The sequence below is a fragment of the Strix aluco genome, chromosome 4 (genome assembly GCF_031877795.1).
Source record: "Strix aluco isolate bStrAlu1 chromosome 4, bStrAlu1.hap1, whole genome shotgun sequence".
NCBI classification, from domain to species: domain Eukaryota; kingdom Metazoa; phylum Chordata; class Aves; order Strigiformes; family Strigidae; genus Strix; species Strix aluco.
Window position 1 is genome coordinate 368,870 of NC_133934.1, and position 23,065 is coordinate 391,934.

The 23,065-nt window shown below is 63.1% G+C and overlaps 3 protein-coding genes and 2 non-coding genes across 13 annotated transcripts in view; 4 read left to right on the top strand and 1 right to left on the bottom strand.

The window, feature by feature from the left end:
- Positions 1-8,575, top strand: part of DCTN1 (dynactin subunit 1) — a 72,003-nt gene extending 63,428 nt beyond the window's left edge. For 5 of the 8 annotated variants that reach the window (XM_074821673.1, XM_074821674.1, XM_074821670.1 and 2 more), the window contains 13 exons: positions 163-225; positions 325-474; positions 2,115-2,276; positions 2,578-2,709; positions 2,977-3,105; positions 3,431-3,573; positions 3,903-4,069; positions 5,344-5,358; positions 5,791-5,924; positions 6,792-6,981; positions 7,349-7,425; positions 7,860-7,949; positions 8,074-8,575. In XM_074821673.1, coding sequence (XP_074677774.1) covers positions 163-225; positions 325-474; positions 2,115-2,276; positions 2,578-2,709; positions 2,977-3,105; positions 3,431-3,573; positions 3,903-4,069; positions 5,344-5,358; positions 5,791-5,924; positions 6,792-6,981; positions 7,349-7,425; positions 7,860-7,949; positions 8,074-8,211 — 1,590 coding nt within the window. In that variant the 3' untranslated portion in view covers positions 8,212-8,575. The remainder of the gene's footprint in view (positions 1-162; positions 226-324; positions 475-2,114; positions 2,277-2,577; positions 2,710-2,976; positions 3,106-3,430; positions 3,574-3,902; positions 4,070-5,343; positions 5,359-5,790; positions 5,925-6,791; positions 6,982-7,348; positions 7,426-7,859; positions 7,950-8,073) is intronic. The other 3 variants (XM_074821671.1, XM_074821678.1, XM_074821679.1) reach the window with 1 other exon arrangement.
- Positions 8,576-8,666: 91 nt separating this feature from the next.
- On the top strand, positions 8,667-12,083 carry NOP56 (NOP56 ribonucleoprotein). The gene is made up of 11 exons (XM_074821689.1): positions 8,667-8,981; positions 9,142-9,231; positions 9,325-9,439; positions 9,519-9,680; positions 9,776-9,974; positions 10,200-10,387; positions 10,477-10,628; positions 10,843-10,943; positions 11,185-11,333; positions 11,546-11,667; positions 11,850-12,083. Exons 1-11 carry the CDS (start codon positions 8,979-8,981, stop codon positions 11,964-11,966), a joined length of 1,398 nt encoding a protein of 465 aa, XP_074677790.1. The 5' UTR covers positions 8,667-8,978; the 3' UTR covers positions 11,967-12,083.
- LOC141923646 (small nucleolar RNA SNORD56) lies at positions 11,381-11,453 on the top strand. Its single transcript, XR_012623362.1, has one exon. It is a non-coding gene; the product is annotated as a small nucleolar RNA SNORD56 (small nucleolar RNA).
- Positions 11,706-11,776, top strand: LOC141923659 (small nucleolar RNA SNORD57). The gene has a single exon (XR_012623374.1). It is a non-coding gene; the product is annotated as a small nucleolar RNA SNORD57 (small nucleolar RNA).
- Positions 12,084-12,596: 513 nt separating the features above from the next.
- On the bottom strand, positions 12,597-21,439 carry IDH3B (isocitrate dehydrogenase (NAD(+)) 3 non-catalytic subunit beta). 2 transcript variants are annotated; one of them, XM_074821688.1, is made up of 12 exons: positions 21,329-21,439; positions 20,856-20,936; positions 19,092-19,190; positions 17,785-17,905; positions 17,275-17,335; positions 16,977-17,109; positions 15,841-15,974; positions 15,402-15,504; positions 14,691-14,837; positions 14,486-14,580; positions 14,342-14,402; positions 12,597-12,815 (listed from the first exon to the last, which is right to left on the bottom strand). In XM_074821688.1, exons 1-12 carry the CDS (start codon positions 21,362-21,364, stop codon positions 12,738-12,740), a joined length of 1,149 nt encoding a protein of 382 aa, XP_074677789.1. In that variant the 5' UTR covers positions 21,365-21,439; the 3' UTR covers positions 12,597-12,737. The 2 variants fall into 2 exon arrangements, with proteins under 2 accessions (XP_074677789.1, XP_074677788.1); XM_074821687.1 differs by lacking the exon at positions 12,597-12,815 and adding an exon at positions 13,170-14,000.
- Positions 21,440-23,065: the final 1,626 nt, after the last annotated feature.

Here is a 23,065-nt window from a genome sequence, read left to right on the forward strand (position 1 = left end):
CCCACAGAGTAAAGCAAAAATTGACTGAATGCCCCAACCCCTTTTTCGGAGAGAGGGTCTGTCCTGAAATGCCCCACACCAAATCCCCGTGTGCCCCAGAGCCGCCGTCTCGCCCGTCTCTGTGTTGCCCCAAGCTGATGTACCCGTGTTTGTGCTCTGCAGTTCACCCAGAGTGCCTTGGACTGCATGGGGGTGGAGGTGTGCCGCCTGCGAGCCTTCCTCCAGGTACGACGTGCCCGGGCTGGCCCCGCAGGCTTGTGCCAGGCTCCCCTCACCCGTGACCCTCCCCCGTCATTTGTCTGAGGTCCTTTCTCTGCGCCCTAGGCCGGGCAGGAGGCGGCCGACCTCGCCATCCTCCTCAAGGACCTGGAGACCTCGTGCAGTGACATCCGTCAGTTCTGCAAGAAAATCAGGCGCCGCATGCCCGGGACGGACGCACCGGGCATCCCCGCGGCGCTGGGCTTCGGGCAGCAGGTGAGCTGCCCCCGGACTGGGAGCTATGGGATGGACTGGGCTGGTGGCAAATGCGGGTAATGGCTGCAGCCCGTGCTGGCGCATGGGGAAACGGTGTGAGCTAAGGTGGGGTCACAGTCCCCTTGGTGGAATCGGGATGGTTCATTCACTACGATCCCAAAAGTGCAAAATTAAGGCGACCGACACCAAAGGGGATTGAATCAATCAAACAGTGAAACGTTATTGTGCTGCCCATGAAGTGGCGCATGATAGTTAGAAGTGAAGTTTAGAGAGAGAAGGAGAGGTCACAGCCACCACTGTGGGTCTCAAGACGTCCTAACAGCCCCGGCTCCAGCCAGCGCTCCACTGTCGGTCATTGTGATCCTTGGTGGGGAAGCTTCAAATTTTTGTTGCCCAGAAATCATCTTTTATGCTCAGTAACACCCCCTGCTCCTCCTCAGCCTCAGTGTGGTGTGTCCGAGGGGTGGTCGGCCTTGGAGGAGGGCAGCCTTCAGCCAGGAGGTGTGTTTTGGGATTATAATGAAACAAAGTTTGTCTAAAGTTCATGATTTTTTCATCAATGTTATGGCAATGGTTGGGATCCATCTTTTTTGGCAGCAGCTCTGTGGTTCTCTCTGAGGGCTCCAGCTCAGGTACTGAAGAACAGCCCAGCACTCTCTGTACCCCACGGTTCTGTATTCACAGAATCCCAGAATCCTTCAGGTTGGAAAAGCCCCTCGGGATCATCGAGTCCAACCCTCAGCCCGACTCTACAAAGTTCTCCCCTACCCCACATCCCCCCACAGCTCATCCCAACGGCCCTTAAACACACCCAGGGATGGGGACTCCACCCCTCCCTGGGCAGCCTATTCCACTCTCTGACCACTCTTGCTGGGAAACATTTTTTCCTCATGTCCAGTCTGACCCTCCCCTGTTGCAGTTTAAAGCCGTTCCCTCTTGTTCTGTCACTAATCACCTGTGAGAAGAGACCAGCACCAACCTCTCTACAACGTCCTTTCAGGGAGCTGTAGAGTGATGAGGTCTCCCCTCACCTTCTCCTCCTCACACTGAACAGTCCCAGCTCCTTCCATCGCTCCTCACAGGATTTATTCTCCAGGCCCTTCCCCAGCTCGTTGCCCTCCTCTGCACTCGCTCCAGCCCCTCGAGATCTCTCTCGTATTGAGGTGCCCAAAACTGGACACAACACTGCAGGTGTGGCCTCACCAGTGCAGAGCACAGGGGGACTGTCACCTCCCTACTTCTACTGGCCTTTGCACCTCTTTCCCCTCCTGGGATCGGCACCTGTGTTCAAACAGGCCGTTGTTGGGCACTGTCCTGTCCCTGTCCCTGTCCCTGATGATGATGCTGAGACAACGCTGAGCTTCTGACCGACTTACAGATGGGATATAGCATCGGTGGGCCTCGTGTTTGTAGTCGGGATGGAGACGTGGACTCCTTAACCCAACCTCCTCCAGCCTTGAGCTTCTTTCTGTCTTTCCTGCTGTTTCCCTTCTTCCTAGTGAGGCTTCGTAAGCCACTTCAAACCTCAGTAGCTTCAGAGTAGGGTGAGGCCAGCGCTGTGCAGGCAGGAGCTTCCCCGGGGCTGGGAAAGAGCCCGTTTGTCTCTGCCTTCTCCAAGCGCCCTGTTCCCCCCGACACAGGTGTCGGACACGCTGCTGGACTGCCGCAAGCACCTGACCTGGGTGGTGGCCGTGCTGCAGGAGGTGGCCGCGGCCGGGGCGCAGATGATTGCTCCCCTGGCCGAGAACGAGGGGCTGCTGGCTGTGAAGCTGGAGGATCTGGCCTTCAAAGCAAGCGAGCAGGTGGGGAACCCCCTCCTCGACTGCCCCTCGCTCCCTGCTGCAGCGGGGTGAAGCCGGGACCCACCCGGGAGCAGCTCGGGGTGGAGGCTGGGAATGAGCTCCCGGGAACACGGCCAGGGAATGCCAGAACGCCGCGGGCTGCGCTGTCCCCAGCTCTGCGCCGTCCTCCCCCGCAGCCACGCCGAAGGGTCTGCGGCCTCTCGGGGCCTGCAGCCCATTGTGGGGGGGTCGGGAGGGGGCCGTAATGGTGGCATGAGCCCAGCCTGGGGGGAACTTGCCACTTGCTTCCCGTCCTTTGCAGATCTACGGCACCCAGGGTGTCAACCCCTACGAGTGCCTGCGTCAGTCCTGCAGCATCCTCATCGCCACCATGAACAAGATGGCCACGGCCATGCAGGAGGGCGAATACGACGCGGATAGGCCGCAGACCAAGGTGGGTTTTGGCTGTGGCGGGGGCCTTGGGCAGAGCCGGGGCATCTGAGCTGCTCCGTAACCTCCCACAGTCCTGCTGCAGCTTCCCCGGGCAGGAGACTGGCTCTAGGTGCGATGCGGGCAGAGAGCCGGGGAGGGGCGGCAGCTTCCTGCAGGCTTCAGGGCAGCCGGGAACGGTTCCCCTCCCGCTGGGTGGCCCCATCTGTAATTACTGAAATCCCTCGTCAAATATTGATTTTGTACCTCGTTCCTCTGGTCTGCGTCGCAGCCCACCCCACCGGCTGACCTACGGGCAGCGGCTCTTCGGGCGGAGATCACCGATGCCGAGGGGCTGGGGCTCAAGCTGGAGGACAGGGAGACGGTCATCAAAGAGCTGAAAAAGTCCCTCAAGATCAAGGTGAGCAGCTCCGGGGGTCTCGGCCTTCCCGGGGGGTCGCTGAGGAGCTGTTTGCTGCTGTGCTCGTCACCACCGTGCTCTTGCCTGCGGAGCTGACGGTGCCCGGTTGCAGCCAGAGCTCGGGGAAATCTTCCTGTCGTCGGGACTGGGCTGGCCTTTCCCCCAGGAAATGTTCTGGGTGTTGCGGGTGTTGCGGGTGGTGGGTGCATGTGCCCGGGCGCAGAGTTGGAGTTGTGATTTCAAGGTGGGAGCCCCGTGGAGCTTTGCTTGGTGCCCCCCATCCCCAGGGCCCTGGAGCTCCCCGATTTCTTCCCTCCCGCTCCAGGGCGAGGAGCTCAGCGAAGCCAACGTGCGGCTCAGCCTCCTGGAGAAGAAGCTGGACAGCGCGTCCAAGGATGCCGATGACCGCGTGGAGAAGATACAGACCAAGCTGGATGAGACCCAAACGCTGCTCAAAAAGAAAGAGAAGTATGTGAGAGATGGGGCTGGTGCTGGGGGGTCTCTGGCGAGGAGCTTCATGGGCTGGAGAATCCACAGGGGAACGGGCAGGTTCTAGCAGAGCATGGCAGAGCATGGGCTGGTGGAGGCTCCTGGGAAAGGTCCTGTTCAGATGTTGTAATTTACCATAAATACGGGTAAATCCTTCCCCCGGGTGCTGTCCTGCGGCGCAGGCTGCTGGGGCTCCGGCTCCTGGGTCATCCTCCCGCACGGCGCTTCGAGCACAGCCGGGAGCTCTCGGGTCCTGGCCCGCTTGTCCCTTCCCCGGCTACACCCGTGACTCCGTGTGCTCTTCCCAGGGAGTTTGAGGAGACCATGGACGCTCTTCAGGCTGATATCGACCAGCTGGAGTCGGAGAAGGTGGAGCTGAAGCAGCGCTTGAACAACCAGTCCAAGCGAACCATCGAGGGCCTGCGCGGCGCCCCGGCCTCGGGAGTTGCCTCCATCGTGTCCGGCATTGCTGGAGGTGCGTAACTGGCGTCCCCGGAGCCCTCGAACGCTTCTGCAGCTGGCGTGGGGTGTTTGCAGCTGGGAGGGAGCCCGGGACGCCCTCCCGACGCTGAGCCGGGGGGCTGTGCGGGGAATTGCCCCCCCAGTGTCCGTGTGGCACCTGCCTGGAGGCCGTGCGGGAGCTCGGAGTGAGCAGCGCTTGGGAACGGCGCCCTGACTGCTGGCTGCTCCGCCTGCATGGCCCAACCGCTGCCAGCCAGAGCCCCAGCGGGCTGCAGCCACGACCGGGGAGCGCAGGGAGCCTGCAGCTCCCAGCCATGTCCCGCAGCTCAGGGCGGTGGCGGCATCTCTGAGGAGCCGGCCTGGGGGGCCCTTGGCGGCGGGGCCTGCGCTGGCCGCCATGGGCAAGCGAGTGCCACGCTGCCCGGCCCGCAGGCGCGTCCTCCGGGGCACAGATGGGCTGTTGGGGCTCTGCCGCTCTGACCTGGCTGGCCCGGAGAATGAGAACCGACCTCTCTGCGTGCCCCGGGCTCTCCTGAAGCTGTGCGGGGCGGGGCGGGTGCTCACTGAGGGTCCTGATGCCAGCTTGCAGCGGGGTGAGCTCCGACCTCGTCACTCCAGAGGAAAAACCCTACAAAAATGCCCAGTGGCAGGAGCGGAGCTGCAGGACAGCGCGTGGCCCCCTGGACTGAGAGCTCGGGTGTCCCGTGGCTCTGTGACCAGGGGCAGCCCCAGCGTGGCTGTGAGCCGCCGTGTCCCGTCCCTGATCCTTTGGTCCTGGGCTGGGCTGGGTGACTCCTGGCTGCCACAGAGCAGAGCCGCGGCCTCTCCCAGATCACTGTGGCCACAGCTCTGGCTCCTGGGGACGCTGACAGCGCGTTCTGGGTCCCGAACAGTGCGTCCCCATTTCAGAGTGGGGAGTGGGGGGCACGGGGGGGGACCCCAGCTCTCGGGGCTGCGGCACACGCAGTCTGCGGGAGCTGCTCCCCCGTCCCAGCGCGGGGGGCTCGGACAAAGCGCTAGGGCCCTCAGACCCGTGGCGAGAGGCGGCTGTCGCGGGCATGTGTGTGTCCTGCTGGGGCCACTCGTGGCCACGGACGTGGTCGGGGCTCGCTGGCTCCCGGCCCGACCCTGCGGTGGCAGCGGCACGTGGAGCCCCACGTCCCTGGCAGGGTGGCTGGGGGGGGGTCACTGCTCCCGAGCAGCCGTGGTGGCTCCTCTCAGACTCGATCCTCGGCTTTAATTCTGCTTCTTCTTGTCTTTCCTCTGGCTCCTTTCCTTGTACCACAGAGGAACAGCAGAGAGGTACGGTACTGCACCCCAGCATGCCGCTGCCCCCCCGCCTCCTCCGGCCCCCAGAAGTGCATGCCGGGGGGGGGAAATAGCCCCCCAAGCACCCAAGCAGGGCCCTGGGGCAAGACTTGGTTGGGGCGCAGGGGGAAGGACTCAGGTCCCGCTCGAGGGGCTGGCAGCTGCTGCTCTCCCAGGAGGGGAGTGACGGGCACAGAGCGGGGAGACAGGGCCCCGGAGTGCCTGGAGCCCGGCACAGCCCCGCACCCTCGGGCAGCGGGCGCAGGACGGGAGGTGCTGCGCGGTCCGTGACGGCTCCGTCGCTCCTGGGCGCACGAGGGCAGACGCTGCTTCCCCCCACGCTGCAGCCGCGCATCCCTCGGCCAAGTCCGGTGCCGCCGTCCTGCCCCGCACTGGTTGCTGACGGTTGTTCATGCCCGTCCGCAGGTGTCGGTGCCGGCCAGGTGCCAGGAGGCGGCTCAGGACCTGTCCAGGTGAAGGATTCGCCCCTTCTCCTCCAGCAAATCGACGCCCTGCAGCTTTCCATCAAGCACCTCAAGAACGAGAACAACCGGCTCAAGGTGAGGCGCCGGCCCGGCGGCGGGTCCTGGCGAGGCGCAGGGTGGCTGTGGGCAGCGCGGTGCCACGGCGCGGGGCAGAGTCGGGCCCCCTCCACAGAATCCCAGAACCATCCGGGTTGGAAAAGACCTTGAAGATCCTCCAGCCCAAGCATTGACCTCAGACCCTCCGCACCCCCAGTTTCCTTGGGAAAAGAGACAGGAACGGCGAAAGGCCGTTGGGCTCTGCCCTGCAGAGAGCGGCTCGGCGTGGAGCCCTTCCCGTCCCGCGGCCCCGGGGAAGGGCCGGGACCGAGTCGTGTCCTGAGGGGCCAGGAGGGCCAGCGCTGGGGTGGGGGCTTAGTCCACCGCAGCCGCCAGCACTGCGGGGCTGGTGCCCAGCTGTGGCTCAGGGGGAAGGGGCTTTGGCTACTTCGGGGAGGGGCCGACACACTGGTGAAGGCGTTTAGCGATTAACGAACGTGCTGTGAGAAAATTGCTAGAGCAGCAAATAATCTAATTAACGGAATAACGTTCCGCTAATACCAATGCACAGAGATATAATTATGCAGATTATTACGCACGACTGTGAAGCTGTTAATGACGGCTCAAACCTAATGAGTCACACACGTGGCCGCTGCTGAGTTGCGGTTCTGTACGTGCTGATGTGCCAATGTGGCCCCTCTCCGAGCCTCACACGTGCTTGGCTGGTTGCCCAAAGGCTTCCCCCGGTGCCCTCCGCTGGTATCCGGCTCCCACCCTTCGGAGATCCACCCTCTGCTGGTTTTGGCTTTAGTTTTACGCCCTTTTTTTTTCCGTTTGGGGTCTTCTTTTTGCTGCTTTTACACCACATTTCCTCTGCCCCTAATGATTCTCTCCCCACGGCCCCAGGGAGCCCAGATGAAGGTGGAGCTGGCCAGCCTCTCGCCGCTGCACGTGCCCAAGGTCTCCCTCCCCAAGAACAGGCAGGGAGAAGGTCTGGCCACGCAGACGCTGTATCGCAAAACCAGCCAACTCCTGGAAACCCTCTACCAGATGAGCGCCAACGCCAAGGTTGTGGACATGAAGCAGACCAAGTCGGGTAGGTCCTACACAAACACCCCTGGGGAGCAGCGAGGGGTCTCTGAGCAACCTCAGCCTTTTCCCTCTGCCCCGGGGCATGGGGGGCACCGGCACCTCCTTCCTGTGCAGCCAGAGTGGGGTTTGCTCCAGCCGCCCGCTGAGAGCTGCCTGCCAGGGCCGCACGCTGGTGGCCGCGATCTCGGGCTGCTCCCGCTCACCAGCCTTCCCTGCGCGGCCTGGAGCGGCCTCGTGGCTCCACAGGGTGTCTCTGGGGACGGGGTGGCCCCGGTTCAGCGCCTGGGGGGCCCCGAAGCTGCTCGGGGTCAGCGTGGCTCAGGCTCTTCGGCACCGGCATCTCTCACAGCCGCCCCCCTTGTCCTCCACAGCGAGGAGCTCGTCTGCGCGGCTGCTGGAGCAGACGGCCCGGCTGTGCGCCCTCAAAAACAGCATCGACACCCTGAGGGTAAGGAAACGTCCCCCGCGCCGCCCGCACCTGGCTGCTGCGGGGGCCAGGGGCTGGCGTGGGGGCGTGGGTGTCCCGGCAGCACCCCCGGACCAGCCCTCCTGTGCTCCCTGGCTGGGGGGGGGGGGCGGAATGAACCCCCAAAGCTGGTGCTGCTGGTGGGTGCTGTGGGGGGTGAGGTGCTGCCCCCACCCAATTCCTAGACAAAGTCAGGTTTGACCCCTGTGCCTCATCCCGGGGGGTGTGGGGTGCTGAGGGGCTCGGTGGGGGGCTCGGGGCCTGATGCCACAGTGAGGGGCTCAGTGGGGTGATAAACTGTGGGGCAGGAGTGTGGTGCCGGCAGTGACCTTGTCGTTCTGGGGGTGACTTTGTGCCTGAGGTGACTTTATCGTGCTCGAGGTGACCTTGTTGTGCTCTAACCCCCACCCCCCCAGGATGACACGATGAGAGAGACGGTTCAGCAGCAGCTGGGCGCCACCGTCCCCTCCAACTTCGGCATCTTCCCGTCCTCCTCCTTCCTGAAGGTGAGACCCGGGGCAGCAGCCGGCAGGGGGGGCCGGGCGGGGCTTTGGGAGGGGGGAGAGGGGCCGGCCGGGCCCCCCCGCCCGGCTGCCCCCGCTCTCGGTGAGCGCTGCCCGGCTCTTGCAGGCCAAGCGGGAGCAGGAGGAGGGGATGGCGTGCTACGGCCGGGTCAGCTTCCCCTGCGCGCCGGGGCAGAGCCAGGCGCACCGGCTGCTCCTCACCCCCGAGCTGCTCCACAAGCTCCGCACCCACTTCGGCTCCTAAACCGGGCGCCCCCCCCCGGCACGGGCTGGGGGGGTCATCGCACATCCCACCCCCAGCACCCTGCGTGTCCCTGCCCCGGCCCGGCGCTAACCCGGGGCCCCGGCAGCCCCCCCCGGAGGGGTCCCGGCTGCTTTTCCTCCCTGGCCTCGCAATCTGGGGGGAGCCGGGCCCCGCCGGGGGTTCCCCCCGCCGCTGCTCTCAGACACTACAGCCCCCCCGCGGCCTGGGCTGCACCGGGAGGGCCCGAGACCCCCCCACCCCCTGCCCCCCGCCCCAGCCCCGTCCGTGGGGCCGCTGCGGGGCGGGGGCTGGGCCCAGGGTTCCCCCCGCGCTCTCGCTCTCGAATAAAGCTGCCCTGAACCTGCCCGCGGCCCTGCGTCTTCCTGGGGGACACCGAGGGGGCACCGGGGGGGGGGGGGGGGGGGGGGGGGGCGCGGTTCAGCCACGTGCGGCCGCGGGGGGCGGGAGGAGGCGGTGGTGCGAACCGCGCGGGAAGGGGCGGGCGGCGCCGATTGGACGGATGGACAGGAAGAGGCGGGACACTGCGGCCTTTCCTGGGCCTGATTGGTAGCGGAGGCAAAAGGAGGCGGGGCTGCCCCGTTCTCTCGCTGATTGGTGGGGAGGGGGGTCCGTCGAGGACAGCCTGCGCTGATTGGCACGGAGCGCGGAGGTGCTGCCGCGGATTGGTCGATGAGTGGAGGGGGCGGGCTTCCTGCGGGTGGCCGCCATTTCCGGGCGGTGGCGGCGGCGGCAGCAGCGGCAGCAAGATGGTGAGTGTCGGCCGGGCCGCATCCGCCCGCATCGGGCCGGGCCGGGGCCCGCGGGGGTCGGGGGCGGGCTCGGGGCGCCGCGGAGCCCCGGCCGGGGGGAGCGCGGGGTGGGAGCGGGGCGCGCGGCCCCGAGCCCCCGGTGATCGGTGCCCGGTACCAGGTGCTGCTCCACGTCCTGTTCGAACACGCCGCCGGGTACGCGCTGTTCGCCGTGCGGGAGGTGGAGGAGATCGGGCTGCTGCTGCCGCAGGTACGGGCCGCGCCCGGCTAACGGCGGGGGGCGGGGGGGGCCGGGCCTGCCGGTGTCCGCCGCGTCCCACCGGGCCCCCCCGTCCCCCCGTAGGTGGAGGAGAGCGTCCTCACCCTCGGCAAGTTCCACAACGTGGTGAAGCTCGTGGCCTTCGCCCCCTTCCGATCGGCCCAGAGCGCCCTGGAGAACATCAACGCCGTGTCTGAGGGTGAGCGGGGCGCTCGGGGGGGGCGGGGTGTCCCCCGCCACCGGCACCGCTGACACCCCCCCGCCGTGGTTTCCCGCAGGGATCCTCCACGAGGACCTGCGGCTCCTCCTGGAGACCTCGATGCCGGCCAAGAAGAAAAAAGCGCTGCTGGGGGTCGCCGACCCCAAGATCGGAGCCGCCATCCTGGAGGAGCTGGGGTACCAGTGCCAGACAGGGGGGGTGGTGGCCGAGATCCTGCGGGGTGAGTCCGGGGGCGGAGAGGGAGCCCCGGGGGGGGGTGGGGACACACACACGGGGCCCCCCCCGGGGCCGCGGGTGACGGCTGGGTCCCCGCAGGGATCCGCCTGCACTTCCACGCGCTGGTGAAGGGCCTCAGCGCCCAGTCGGCTTCCAAAGCGCAGCTGGGCCTCGGCCACAGCTACTCGCGGGCCAAGGTGAAGTTCAATGTCAACCGCGTGGACAACATGATTATCCAGTCCATCAGCCTGCTGGACCAGCTGGACAAGGACATCAACACCTTCTCCATGCGCGTGCGGTGAGCCGGCTGTCCCCGGGCCGGGAGGGGGGTGTGGGTCCGTCTCCCCACGCTTACCGCAGGCTGCTGCTGCTCCAGCCGCCTGCACAGGACGGGGAGGGAGAGAAGCGCCTCGAAGGAGCCGTCCCGGCCGCGGTGACAGTGCCCGGCCGGCGCGTGCCCGGTGGGGGGGACACGTGGGAGCGGGAGGGGGGTCATGGCGCGGCACTGACGCCCTCCCCGCAGCGAGTGGTACGGGTACCACTTCCCCGAGCTGATCAAGATCGTTTCGGAGAACTACACGTACTGCCGGCTGGCCAAGTTCATCGGGAACCGCAAGGAGCTGAGCGAGGAGAGCCTGGAGGGGCTGGAGGAGATCGTCATGGACGGCGCCAAGGCTCAGGCCATCCTCGAGGCCTCTCGCTCCTCCATGGGTGAGCAGGGACGCAGGGGGGTGGCTCTGCGCTTCCCGGGGAGGGTGGCGAGAGGGGTCCCGCCTGCTCACCCCTCCTCGTCTCTCCAGGGATGGACATCTCCCCCCTTGACCTCATCAACATCGAGAGCTTCTCCAGCCGCGTCATCTCGCTGTCCGAGTACCGCAAGGGCCTGCAGGAATATCTGCGCTCCAAGATGAGCCAGGTGGCGCCCAGCCTCTCGGCTCTCATCGGGGAGGTGGTGAGTTGCTGGCGTGTGCGACCCCGGTCCCGTCCCCCCCCCCCCCCCCCCCCCCCCGTGCCGCAGAGATGATGTCGGAGTGAATCTGTCAATCCACTGAGCCGTGCTGCTGACACTTCTCACTGCTGATCCCCGGCCGGGGGGGGCTGCGCGGGGGCTCCCAGGGGCAGGGGGCAGCTGTGACCCACCCCCCGTCCATCCTCTTCCTCCCCAGGTGGGCGCCCGCCTCATCTCCCACGCCGGCAGCCTGACGAACCTGGCCAAGTACCCGGCCTCGACGGTGCAGATCCTGGGGGCCGAGAAAGCCCTTTTCAGGTACCGCCGCGGGGTGGTCGCGGTGATGGCAGGTCCCTGGGCTGCGCTGGCTGTGACGCGCCGGGGCTCCCCCGGCCGCGGGTGATCAGCCACCCCCAGCCTCTGAGCGACCACCGTGGCTTTGGGTCGTCCCCGGGCACCCCCAGAGGTTAGCGGGGCTGGGGGACGGGAAGACAGCTCCGGTTTGGGGGGGACCCTTGGCCCCGGGCGTTCTCCCAACAGCTCCGCCGGCCGCTTGCAGGGCTCTGAAGACGCGAGGCAACACCCCCAAATACGGCCTCATCTTCCACTCCACCTTCATCGGGCGAGCGGCCGCCAAGAACAAGGGGCGAATCTCCCGCTATTTGGCCAACAAATGCACCATCGCCTCGCGCATCGACTGCTTCTCGGGTGCGTGGGGGCCGCGGCGGGGGGGGATGCGACCCTGGGGGGGGCTTCTGCCATGATGGAATTTTATTTTTCGTCAACAGCATCTCACTGTGTGAATGGTGACACTTGTTTGCTGAGCAGAGTGGGGCAGGGGGGCCGGGTGGGGCGCGGGCAGGGATTTTGGGGGTGCTGAGCTCTTTCTTTTCCTTCCCCGCCCCCCACACACCCCGCAGAAGTCCCCACCAGTGTTTTCGGGGACAAGCTGCGGGAGCAGGTGGAGGAGCGTTTGGCTTTCTACGAGACAGGGGAACCGCCCCGCAAGAACCTGGAGGTGATGAAGGAGGCGGTGGTGGAGGTGAGGCTGCGGCGCGGCGGCGGGCAGGGCCCTGCGGTCGGAGGTGATGTCAAACCTCCCCCTGACCCACCGTGGAGGGAAAACCAAACTGATTTAATGAGGCTGATCCGACCGGGGCTGCAGGGACAGGTCCTGGGTTGGGAATGTCCCCCCCTGAGGAGCTGCCTCTCTCCTTCCTTTAGGCGAGCGAGGTGGTAGCTGAGGTCAAGAGGAAGCAGGAGAAGAAGGAGAAAAAGAAGAAAAAGAGGGAGAAACGGCGGCTGGAGGCGCTGGCTGCGGCCGCGGAGGAGAGGAGGTGAGGGAGGGGGCTGGGGTGGGGGGCCTGGAGCCCAGCCCTGCAGCGGGGAGGGAAAAGCGGGGTGTGGGGCTCGTGCTGAGCCTGGGCTTCCCCTCAGGAAAACGACCTGGAGCCCAAGAGGAAGAGGAAGAAGAAGAAGAAGCAGCAGGATGCAGAGGCCGAATCGGAGCAGGAGCTGGAGGAGGCCTCGGAGCCGGTGGAGAACGGGCTGGAGGAAGAGGCCTTGCCCAAGAAGAAAAGGAAACTCACGGTAGAGGCTGACAACGAGGAGGAGGAGGAGAAGAAGAAGAAAAAGAAGAAGAAGAAGGAGAAGGAGAAGGCCAGGGACTCAGAGGAGGAGGACTAGTGCTGCGGAGCTGGAGCCAGGCCGTGCTCCGGCCTACGGACTCACGGACTAGCAGCAGGTCAGCTCGGCCACCAGCGTTTGGCATCGCGGTGGCCACGTGAACCGTGTTTTGGCCCCTCGGTGCTTGGGTGGGTCCCTTTGCCCCCCCAGGGCTGTGTTTGAGCCTCGCTGGCCCTTGCACAGCGGCGTGGCCCCTTCGCAGGGGGCTCAGGCGGCGCATGGGGTCCGTCACCCACCCCCAGCCCCCCCCGGGGGTGACTGAACCGCAATAAAGGGCTGAGGGGGTGGTCGAGCCTTTTCTGTCTTTGTTTTGCTGCTCCGGCTGCGTAAGGGGCGGGGGCAGAGATGGGAGCCGACCCCCCTCGTGCTGCGGGGGCCGCATTCATTAGCGGGAAGCAATAAGTTACCGGCGGGAGGCGCGGGGCCCTACGCGTCCAGGGCAGCTATCACGGCTTGGGTGAAATCCAGGGATGTGGCGTAGCCCCCCATGTCCGCCGTGCGCACCTGCAAGGAGAGGGGAGCGTCAGCCGGGAGGGAGGGGGCCCCCCAAGGTGGCCCTGTGCCTCGGTGGGGGGGGAGGCCCAAGCTGTGATGCCCCCCCAGGTGTGTGCACAGGCCTCACCCCCTGGCTGCAGGAATGAGGCAGGTTTTGAGGGGTGCAGGGTATTGGGAATTGATGATTTCGCTGCCCCCCCCCCCCCCTCCACTTCCCCAGGCAGAGCTGTTCCCAGGACTCACGCAGGCTGCAGGGGACGGTGAGGGGCTCAGCCCCAGCCCCCTCCTTGCTGCCCACCTGCCTTCTGGCCCCCCAAAACCTGCCCCGGTACCCCCCCCCCCCCCCGCAGGGCTTGGACAGGGCAGGGGGAAGCATTGGACCCTTTTATTTGCAAAGACAAATACACAGCACAGCGTTAAACCCCCCGCCAGTCGCTTGCTCACACAGCCAGGGCAGAGCTGGGCCTCGGGGAGGGGCGGGGGGGCCAGGGAGCCCCCCAGGACTCACAGTGCCAAGAGCTTGGGGTGCAGCCGTGGGGCCCATCCTGGGACAAGCAGAGGTGCTGCCCTGCATGGGGGGGGCGGAGCTCAGCTCCCAGCCCTGCGCTCCCCAGCAACCCCCAGCTCTCACAACAGTCATGAACTTTGGGGGGGGAAGCAGACACCCCCCCAAACCCTGGTTTTCAGGGGCCTGGAGGTGACGAAGCCTCGGGCTTCCTCCCCAGGATCGTGCCAGAACAGGGACCGTCTGCGCCTTCCTGGACGTGGGCCCTGTTTTTTTATTGCTAAAGCTGCCGGGGCAGGAGGAAGGGCAGGAGGGGGCTCCTCTAGCCCCCCCCCAGCCCTACGAGCTACCTGTGCAGTGGGGGGCACAGCCCCTGCACCCTGACATCCCTGCGTGGCCCCGGGGAGCCTTGCCCCGGCCCCTCAGTGCCTCCAGCCATCCCTGCTGGGGGCAACTGGGAGGGCTGCCCTCCTCCTCCTCCTCTTCCTCCTCCTCTCCCGGGGCCCCTGGGCCGGGCGGGGAGGGGGAAGGACGCGCCGCTGGGCCGTAAGCTACGGGAAGCTGCTGCAGGGCGCCGGCCCCGGGGGCGAGCGGGGTTCTTAGGAACCATAGTGGGGGTGCAGGTTGTCAATCACAGACTTGACGAAGTCAGAAGTGGTGGAGTAACCGCCCAAGTCCCGTGTCCGAACCTAAAAATCCAACACAGGGAAGGGGTTGGGGGGAGAAACAAGGGAGAAACGTGATCATGAACCGAGTGAAAGGATTGCGGGAAGGGAGAGGAGAGCAGCTTCCCTCTAGGCCCCCGGCCAGAGACCCTGCGAGGAACTGGCCACCCCGGGGCCTTCCCTGGCCAGCCAGCAGCGCCCGCAGCGAGCCCCGGGAGGAGCATGGGGGGCTGAGGGCAGCCCCGGCCACACCCCCCGCTGCACCCCCCGGCTTTCCGAGCTGGACGAGGCCGGAGCCAGGCGCTCGTATGTGGGGGAGGACGCGGAGCAGCTCGTCCCCCGCAAACACTCGCATGATTACTCACTTTGCCCACTTTGATCACCTTCTTCACCGCGTCCGCGATCAAATTGGAGTGGAATTCCAAGCTGGGGAGAGCAGAGGAGCGGCGGGTCAGCCCCCGCGGGCCGGGACAGAGCTGCCCACACCCCCCCCGGGCGGAGGCACCTACTTGAGGTGCCGCAGCATGTTGGCGGCCGAGAGCAGCATGGCCGTGGGGTTGGCGATGTTCCTGCCCACGGCCTGGGCGAAGGGGTGGCGGGCGCCCTGCGGGACAAAAAACCACAGTGATGGACCCTCTCCCACTGCCCCCAGCCCCTGCAAACCCCCCCCAGCCCATCCCCAGGGTGCTGGTAACGGCTCCCGAGGCCCCTCACCATCTCGAACACGGCGTACTCGGCGCTGTAGCTCTCGCCGGGCACCACACCAGCACCGCCCACCAGACCGGCCGCCAGGTTATCGATGATGTTCCCGTAGAGGTTGGGCATGACCAGGACGTCAAACTGGTAAGGGTTCTGCACCAGCTGCACGAAGGGAATGGGGGGGACATGAGAACCCACCACGTCTGCAAACAGCTCCAGGCTGGGCTCGGGGGAGCGCTGCCAAAACAGGAGCCGCAGATCTGGCACCTGGCAGAGTTTTGCAAGCCCAGACAAGACGACTTAGTTTGCACCAGGGGAGGTTTAGGTTGAATATTAGGGAAAATTTCTCCCCCCAAAAGGGTTGTCAAGTACTGGAACAGGCTGCCCAGGGAAGGGCTGGAGTCACCGTCCCCTGGAGGTATTTAAAGCTGTGGACATGGTGCTCAGGGACAGGGTTTAGTGGTGGATTTGGCAGTGCCACATTAAAATGGTTGGACGCAAGGACCCGAAAGGTCTTTTCCAAGCTAAATAACTCTGTGATTCTACAATTCTAAACACTGCTGCCACCTTCAACCCCCGCAGCTCCTGCTGGTGGCTGGAGCAGAGCAGGGAGAAGGCTCCTGTCGCGTGTGAGGGGCAAACCTCGGGCCAGCGGCAGCAGCTTTTCAGGTTTCAGCCCTTCCAGGCTCGGCAGAACGGCTGCGGGGCCGGGGAACAGCCTCTCACCTGCATGCAGCAGTTGTCAATGATCATGGTGTCAAATTTGATCTTGGGGTACAGTTCTGCCACTTCTTCACAGCACTGCAGGAAGAGCCCGTCACCTAATTTCCTGCGAGACAAGAAACAGGGTCCGGGAAAATGTCACAGCAGCCGGTGACCCAATGGCAACCGGCGTCCCCCCGCAGCAGGCGGGGCCCAGGGGGAGCAATGATGGCTCAGCTTTCAGCGCCAGAGCTTCTCCCCTGCTCAGCTGCCAGCCCCCAGGATGCCGCTGTTGGGCCTCAGGCTGGGGACGAGAGCGGAGAGAGGAAAAAACCCTCTTCCCAGGGAAAATCCGGCCTCGCTGGAACCGGGCTGGCACTGCTCGGGGTCAAAAGCCCAAGCGCAAGGTCCCAGAAGCGATGGCGGCCGCGTAACGCTCCAAACCCGCTCCTGCAGCACTCACATGATGTTGGCTTTGTGCACGGCCGTGACCTTGGAGCGCCCTTTCTTGGTGGCGTAGTCGAAGGCGAACTTGGCGATGCGCTGGGACTTGGCGCGGGTGATGATCTTCAGGCACTCGATGACCCCCTTGGCGCTCTGCGCGGGGAAGGGAGCGTCAGCGGCCGCCGCAAGCACCGTGCGCCCTCACCAACCCACACCATGGCGGCAGGGACCGCGTCACCCCCCCCCCAGGGTCCCTTTTTTCCAGCATTCTCCATCCTGCAGCCCCCCACCATCCTCACGGGGGCTGCGAGTATTCCTGTCACTAAATACTCCCCTAATTCCACAGAATCATCCAGGTTGGAAAAGCCCTTGGAAGATCCTCCAGCCCAAACCCTGACTGTTCTCAACTCCACCAGATCCCTCACAGAATCACAGAACAGAATCATAGAATCATTTAGGTTGGAAAAGACCTTTAAGATCATCGAGTCCAACTGTTAACCTAACACTGCCAAGTCCACCACTAAACCGTGCCCCTAAGTGCCATCTTAGTGTACTCTGAATAGGGAAACAGGGTAAGAACAAAATAGTCTCAAAAAATCTGTATATTAGAACCTTTTGAGTAAAAAGTTACATTTTGACCAAAGAGAAAAAAAAGCATTCACAGAAATATCTTCCTCCAGTTCCTTAACTACTTTTTAAACAAAGAAGCTTCTATAGCCACAAAGTTTTGGCTTTTTATTCATTTTTTTGCTTGTATTTTTGATCATATCATATATTGCGTATCTAATCGTACCAGTGCTGGGTCAACCCGACTCTTCAACCCCTCCAGGGATGGGGACTCCCCCCCTGCCCTGGGCAGCCCATTCCAACGCCCAACAACCCCTTCTGCAAAGAAATCCTTCCTAAGAGCCAGTCTGACCCTGCCCTGGCGCAGCTTGAGGCCATTCCCTCTTGGCCTGCCGCTGGTTCCTTGGCTCAAGAGACTCATCCCCCCTCTCTGCACCCTCCTGTCAGGTTTTTTTCCATCACGGGTCCTGCCCTGCTGCCCCACAGCCCCTCAGCTCTGGTATGGAAAGCAGGAGCAAGCCCGACGCCCCGGGGCAGGGTCCCCTCCTCCAGCAATGCCCCCCCCCCACCGCAGGGACGCTCCCGCACCTCGTGCTCCAGAGAGCTGTACTCCCCCTCCGTCTGCTCACGAATGATCACCAGGTCCAAGTTGTTGTGGCGCGTTTTATAGCCCGGCAAGCTCTTCACATGGACGACGTTTGCAAACAAGTCTAATTTGCGCCTGCGAGAGAAGCAGCGGCAGAGTCAGAGTTTTCACTTCCCGATAACACATTCACTCCCCATCTGGCCCAGACTCGCTTCCTTTGGGCCCCGCAGAACCCCGCGACCAAACACAAGACGTTCTCCCAGCGACGGACACAGCAGCTGAGCGGGGGAAGGAGCTCACCTGAGCCTCATGTCGTAAGAAGCCAGCTCGCCCTTGTACTCCATGGGGGTGTGGATCTTGCCTGCGTGGAGACACGGAGAAGGAGTAAGGACACAGAGCATGGAGCATGCTGACAGCTGCTACGGACATTGCCTGAACCCCCGTGCGGGGCAGAAGGGGCTGGAGCAAGGGGCAGAAAGGGGCTGGGGGAGGGGGCAGAAAGGGGCTGGGGGAGGGGGCACTTCAGCAGAACCTCAGCCCAGAGTGGAGACTGATCTCTCACTACAGGACCCTGCCGAGGCCCTTTGGGCCATACGAGGGGATCTTGTTCCAAACGCAGAAGCTGGGTATGACCTCCCCTTTGGGAAGGTTGGGAAGTACCTCTAATTTGCTGATTAACTTATAGATAGCGCGATTCCTTCTCCAGGGCCTAACCACAGAAACTCCTGCCCTCCGAAGCACCTCACGGCGCCTGAGCTACAGCAGCTTCCCTGCAGTCAGAGCAGGCCAGACCCCCACGCCAGTCCTCACCTATAAGGGCGACTTTACTTTCCTTCATGGAATCAACGACCTGATCCAGTTTTTCTTCCGACGCCATGTTCTGCACCTCGCTCAGGTGATGCTCGTCGAAGACCACAGGGACGCTGGCAGCCTGGGTGAGAGACGCAGAGACGGACCCGGCAGGGGAGTGATGTTACACGTTACGGGACAGGGGGCTCGGACGCGACGCCCAGGACCAGCCAGACTGCCCGCACAGCGAGATGGGGGAACTGGGCTGGTGAAATGCTGAACCTGGACCTCGGGGTCACTTCAGTTCCCTCCAAATGACATTTTCTGTCACCTTTAACCCCAGGACTCCCCTTCCTTACTGCAATTATAGTTTCAGCTGTGTAACCGGTGTCGTGGCAGACAACCCCCCCCATTTGCTGCCTCTGATGTGACAGAGCTCGCGTGTGAGAAGCCAGAACCGTTAACTCCTGACTTGCCCCCCAAGTTCTGACACCACTGCCCGCGAGCGGGGCGCAGCACAGGGTAGGAGGGTCAGAAGGACACAAAAGGTTCTGGACAGCTGGACAACAACAGCCCTGCGGCCACGCTCCCGACGGGAGCAGCAAGGATGGTCTGTGTCCTCCCCGTCCCCAGCGGCCCCAGCACAGGGGGAAGGGACGAGCAAGACAGACCCAGACGCCGGCTCCGGGACACGGTCCCACAGCGACAGCGGGACTGAGGGCACCCTCGGCAAGTTCGCCGACAGCACTGGGTCTGGAGAAGGCCATGAGGATGCTCAGGGGGCTGGAGCACCCCCCTGTGAGGACAGGCTGAGAGAGTTGGGGGGTTCAGCTGGAGGAGAGGAGGCTCCAGGGAGACCTTAGAGCGGCCTCCCAGGACTGAAAGGGGCTACAGGAAAGGGGGGAGGGACTCGTCATCAGGGGGGAGGGATAGGACAGGGGGTAACGGTTTTAAACTGTCAGAGGGGAGATTTAGATGAGATCTAAGGAAGAAATTGTTCCCTGTGAGGGTGGTGAGGCCCTGGCACAGGTTGCCCAGAGAAGCTGTGGCTGCCCCCTCCCTGGAAGGGTTCAAGGCCAGGCTGGACGGGGCTTTGGGCAACCTGGGCTAGTGGAAGGTGCCCCCATGGCAGGGGGGTGGGACTGGATGGGCTTTAAGGTCCCTTCCCACCCAAACCGTTCTAGGATTCTATTTATGGAAAGGGTGGAATCCCAGGGCTCTCACAACTGGCTCCGGAGGAGACAGGCAGGTTGGTCCTGGAGGGTCTCTGGACCAGCAGCTGCTGCTCCCCCCCGCCCCATCCCCCCCGTCCCGCGAGGGGCCGTTACCTTGAACACCTCCTTGACGGCGTGCATGAGCTCGGGGCCCACCCCGTCCCCAGGCAGCATCGTCACCTGGAACGTGCCCTCGGACTTGGCATTTTCTGACTGCACAGGAAGCAAAGCGGAGTCAGACCTTCCGCTGCACCCCAGAGCCCAGCCCCGATGGGACCCCTCACCCGCAGGCAGCCAACCAGAGGAACGTGAAGAGTCTCTGCACCCGTAGCACAGTTCTTGGGAACAAAAATTTACTGCAGCACTGACAGCAAGCTTTAACATAAAGAGCTGCTGCTCCTGTGTCGTTATGAAGATGCTGCACCGCACAGACAGTGATCCACTGGCAACCTGAAGACCTTTTCCTCCTACAGCGCTTCCAGGAACCATCTCTCCCTCCATACAGCAAAAATCCTTCTTACGCGAGCTGAGAGCACGATCTCGTGTTATTAAATGTTATTAAATGTTCCTTAATTCCTATTTCATGTCCTCAGGATCTCCCAAGCCTTCCTGTGTGAGTCTCGTCTTCCTGTTGTATTCATGTTGTCTGTCATGTTCATGCTTTTTTTTTGGGGTCCTAAACACTAAAATCAGTCTCAAAGATGATTCTTGAGGCGTTCCACAAGCGATCCACCTCCAAATCAACGCTGCCTGCCCCCCCACCGTAGCTGCCTCCTGTTTTGACCCAGCCCTTTCGCTAATCTCCACCTTCTTTAGCAGTGATTCCCCGTACAGAGCTGACCTCCAGGCATGAGATTTCACAGACCCAGCCTCAGGACTAGGCCCAGCCAGAGGCAAGAACCGCACCCAACAGTGTAATTGGACAAGAGGAGTAAACAAGCAGCAACGCCACGTGCCAAGGAAACGCACGTGTGGCAGCGATGTAAGCGTAGGCAAACGGTGATCACAGAAAGGCAAAATGAAAGAAGAAGTGGGCAAAGAAAGACGAGGTAATCTTTTCTTTTGACTTTTAAAACATATCGGAATCAAGTCCCAGGGCACAAAACCTCGCCTACCTAAATTTCAAGAAGCAGACGGGCCCCAGGTCAAGGTCGGGCCAGTCCCAGGGCTGAGCCCTTCCCTTTGCGCCTTAAATAATAACGGAGGGCAGCTCTGCTTCCAGACAGGAACGTGCCATCCCGGCGGCTCCAGGGCGACCGACACGGCGTCAGTTCATTACCTGGCACTGGGGTTGTTTCCTCCACCCTTAGTTCCGCAGAAAACAACTCATCTCTCCACCACAACTCCTGTTTCCCGAGTGTGAACAATGCTTGCGCGTGCTAAGCTACCGCTCGCTCTTACATCTCTAACCATTATTGTGTAATTTCCTGTATTATTTATGTTACCACAGGTACCTACAGTAAGTTTAGGATTAAATGCCAAGGACGGGAGCAAAAGGATTTTTGCTACCGCACTCAGTGCCGCATGCTGGCTTTAGCTGCACCAGCAGAAAAACGCTTGCTGTGGTGACCCTGCCCGCAGCCCCTGCCCAATCCTGCCCACAGCCCCTGCCTGCGGGCATAGCTGAGCCAGAGAGGAGCTGCCGGGGAAGGAGGGAGCGGGACCGGAGCACATAAGAAAAGCTGCTTCCACCAGGCGGAGCCTGCTCGGGAGCGTCTCCCCCACCCCGGGACCGCCGCTGCCCACCCCTCGCTCTGCCCCGTTCCCCTGCTCCCCACGGCAGCCCCACGCCTCGGCAGGGAGTGCTGGGGAGCGCTCAGGGTGGGTCTGGGGGCAGGGGGACCCCCCGCCCCGGGGCTCGGGGACCCCCGCGCTCACCTTTGCCCGCGGGATCTGCGGGAGGGCGGCGGAGGCACGCAGGCCCCTCCACATCCCGAGGCTCTGGGCGCGCAGGAGACCCTGGGGCGGAGGCAGGGGGGAGGTGAGACGCCCCAGCCTGGGTCTGCCCCCCACCCCTTGGTCTGGGCTGACCCCCCCCAACCCTCCGCATATTCCTCTCAGCCCAAGCTGCCCCCCCCAGCCCAGCCCGGCCCCGCCGCCCCAAGCCTGAGCACCCCTCAGCCCTGTCCCAGCCTGACCCCCACAGCCCGGACTGAACCCCCCGAGCCAGGCGGACGCCTCACCCCTGGAGCTCAGACCTTGCCCCCCCCACAGACCCCCCGCCCCATCCAGACCAACCCTCACCCCCGGCCCGCACCCCCCCACAGGCTGAGCCCCCCCACCCCAGACCGACCCTCACCCCCAGCCCGCACCCCCCCACCCCAGAACCCACCCCCGACCCCCCCTCTCACCTCCGCGGCCGCCCGTCCCGCGCTGAGCGCCGCCATGTCGCCGCCCCACAATGCCCCGCGGCTGCGGCACGGCGGGGCCGGGAGGCGGAAAGGGCGGGGCCGTGCGGCGGAAGGGGCTGGGCCGGGAGCCGGAAGGGGCGGGGCCGGGAGCCGGAAGGGGCGGGGCCGGGAGCCGGAAGGGGGCGGCCGGCCCGCGGAGGGACACACACAGAGCAACTCCCCCCCAGTGGGTGACGGGGGTTTCTGTGTGAGCCCACAGAACGTCCTGCAGTGCAAAAGTCTTCGGTGTTTTCCCGCGAATTCTCAGCTCTTCATTCATCACTTTCAAAAGTCCATTTTATTCCCCAGCTTCAGCTGGTTCTCGCCGTTCTGACGCCGCTGCTCGCTGATGCCGGTGCCGGCCATCACGGTTACTGCGCTGCTTAATCATCATAATTCACCTTCAGACTTCCGAAAAAAATCTCAGGATGTTCTCCTTAACATATACTTAGTCTATGCCTAACTTTAACATATGCTTAGTCTATGCCTAACTCTTAATTACCCAGCCTAAATTGCTTACTCCAGATTAATCACTTATTTCTTATCTTTATGTCTAAAACGTAGTCCCTAAGCTCGATTTTTGTTAATTCAGCTTGGCTGGGTTTTAAGCCAGCCGTGATGAAGGGCTGTACAGGGCACAAATGAGCAGGATTTGCATTGAACTGTCAGTGTTGTTCTTAGAGCACCCGTATCCCATTAATTAAACCTATAAGACAATATCTATTGATCAATTATTCCTGCTGTTATTCTGTACATACAATAACATCCTAATAAAAAGTCTTCTAAAAGCTTGTTCCTGTTACAGCCGCCTGCAGAGCGCACGGTGAGCAGTGATCAGACCCGATCTCAGGTCAGTTGGATGTAGAAGAAATGAAACTGTGTCACCATTTTGTCCTCAGCTGGGAGCAGCAGCACCTGCTCTCAGCGACGCTCCCCCTGCTACAAACTTGAGGGAGTTTGTCCCGATTCAGCGTGTCGCCCCAATCCCGGCTGGTCTGAGAGTGGCGAGCGGTGCCCCGGGTGAGGAACCGAGGGAGGCAGCGGCGTGTGTGTGCGCCGAGGAGGAGCGGGCAGCAGCGCCCGGCGGGGGGAGGCTGCGGCGGACGGGAGAGCAGAAGGGGTTTCCTTTCTCTTTTTTCTCTTAAATCGCGGGGTCAGGGCTTTCCAAGGAACAAAAGCCGTACGTGCAAGTTTTCAAGCAGCTGTTGAAGGCGCCCAGAGCTCGGTGACAGCCAACGGCGTGAGTTATCGCGCTGTGTCTTGAGGTGGTGTACGTGGGTCCTGGCAGAGGGAAGTTTTGATTTAACATTGTGGTGGAAAGTCGGACAGGAGGTTAAAACAAAAAAAAGAGCTGGGGTTTGCAGTTCCTGCCCCTGTCTTGTTTACATGGTGATTGATCTACGTGACTTAGAGATTCAGGGAAAAGGGTCGAGGCTAGAGACATGTCTTAGGGAGGCACTAAATACCGGGGGCACTGTGGCGTTTGCAGTAACCTCAAGACCCAAGCGGCAGCCATACCCGGTTTTTAACAAACTATGGAAAAGCATCAAAGCATGAGAAGGGGCTTCGAAGCCCATTTACACCAGGTCTATTGGAAGGAATCTCTCATGGATATCAACTGGTCCCTTGGGATTGGCTGGCACTTATAAAAATGGTATTAACGCCGGCACAGAATTCCATCTGGAAAACCGAGTACGC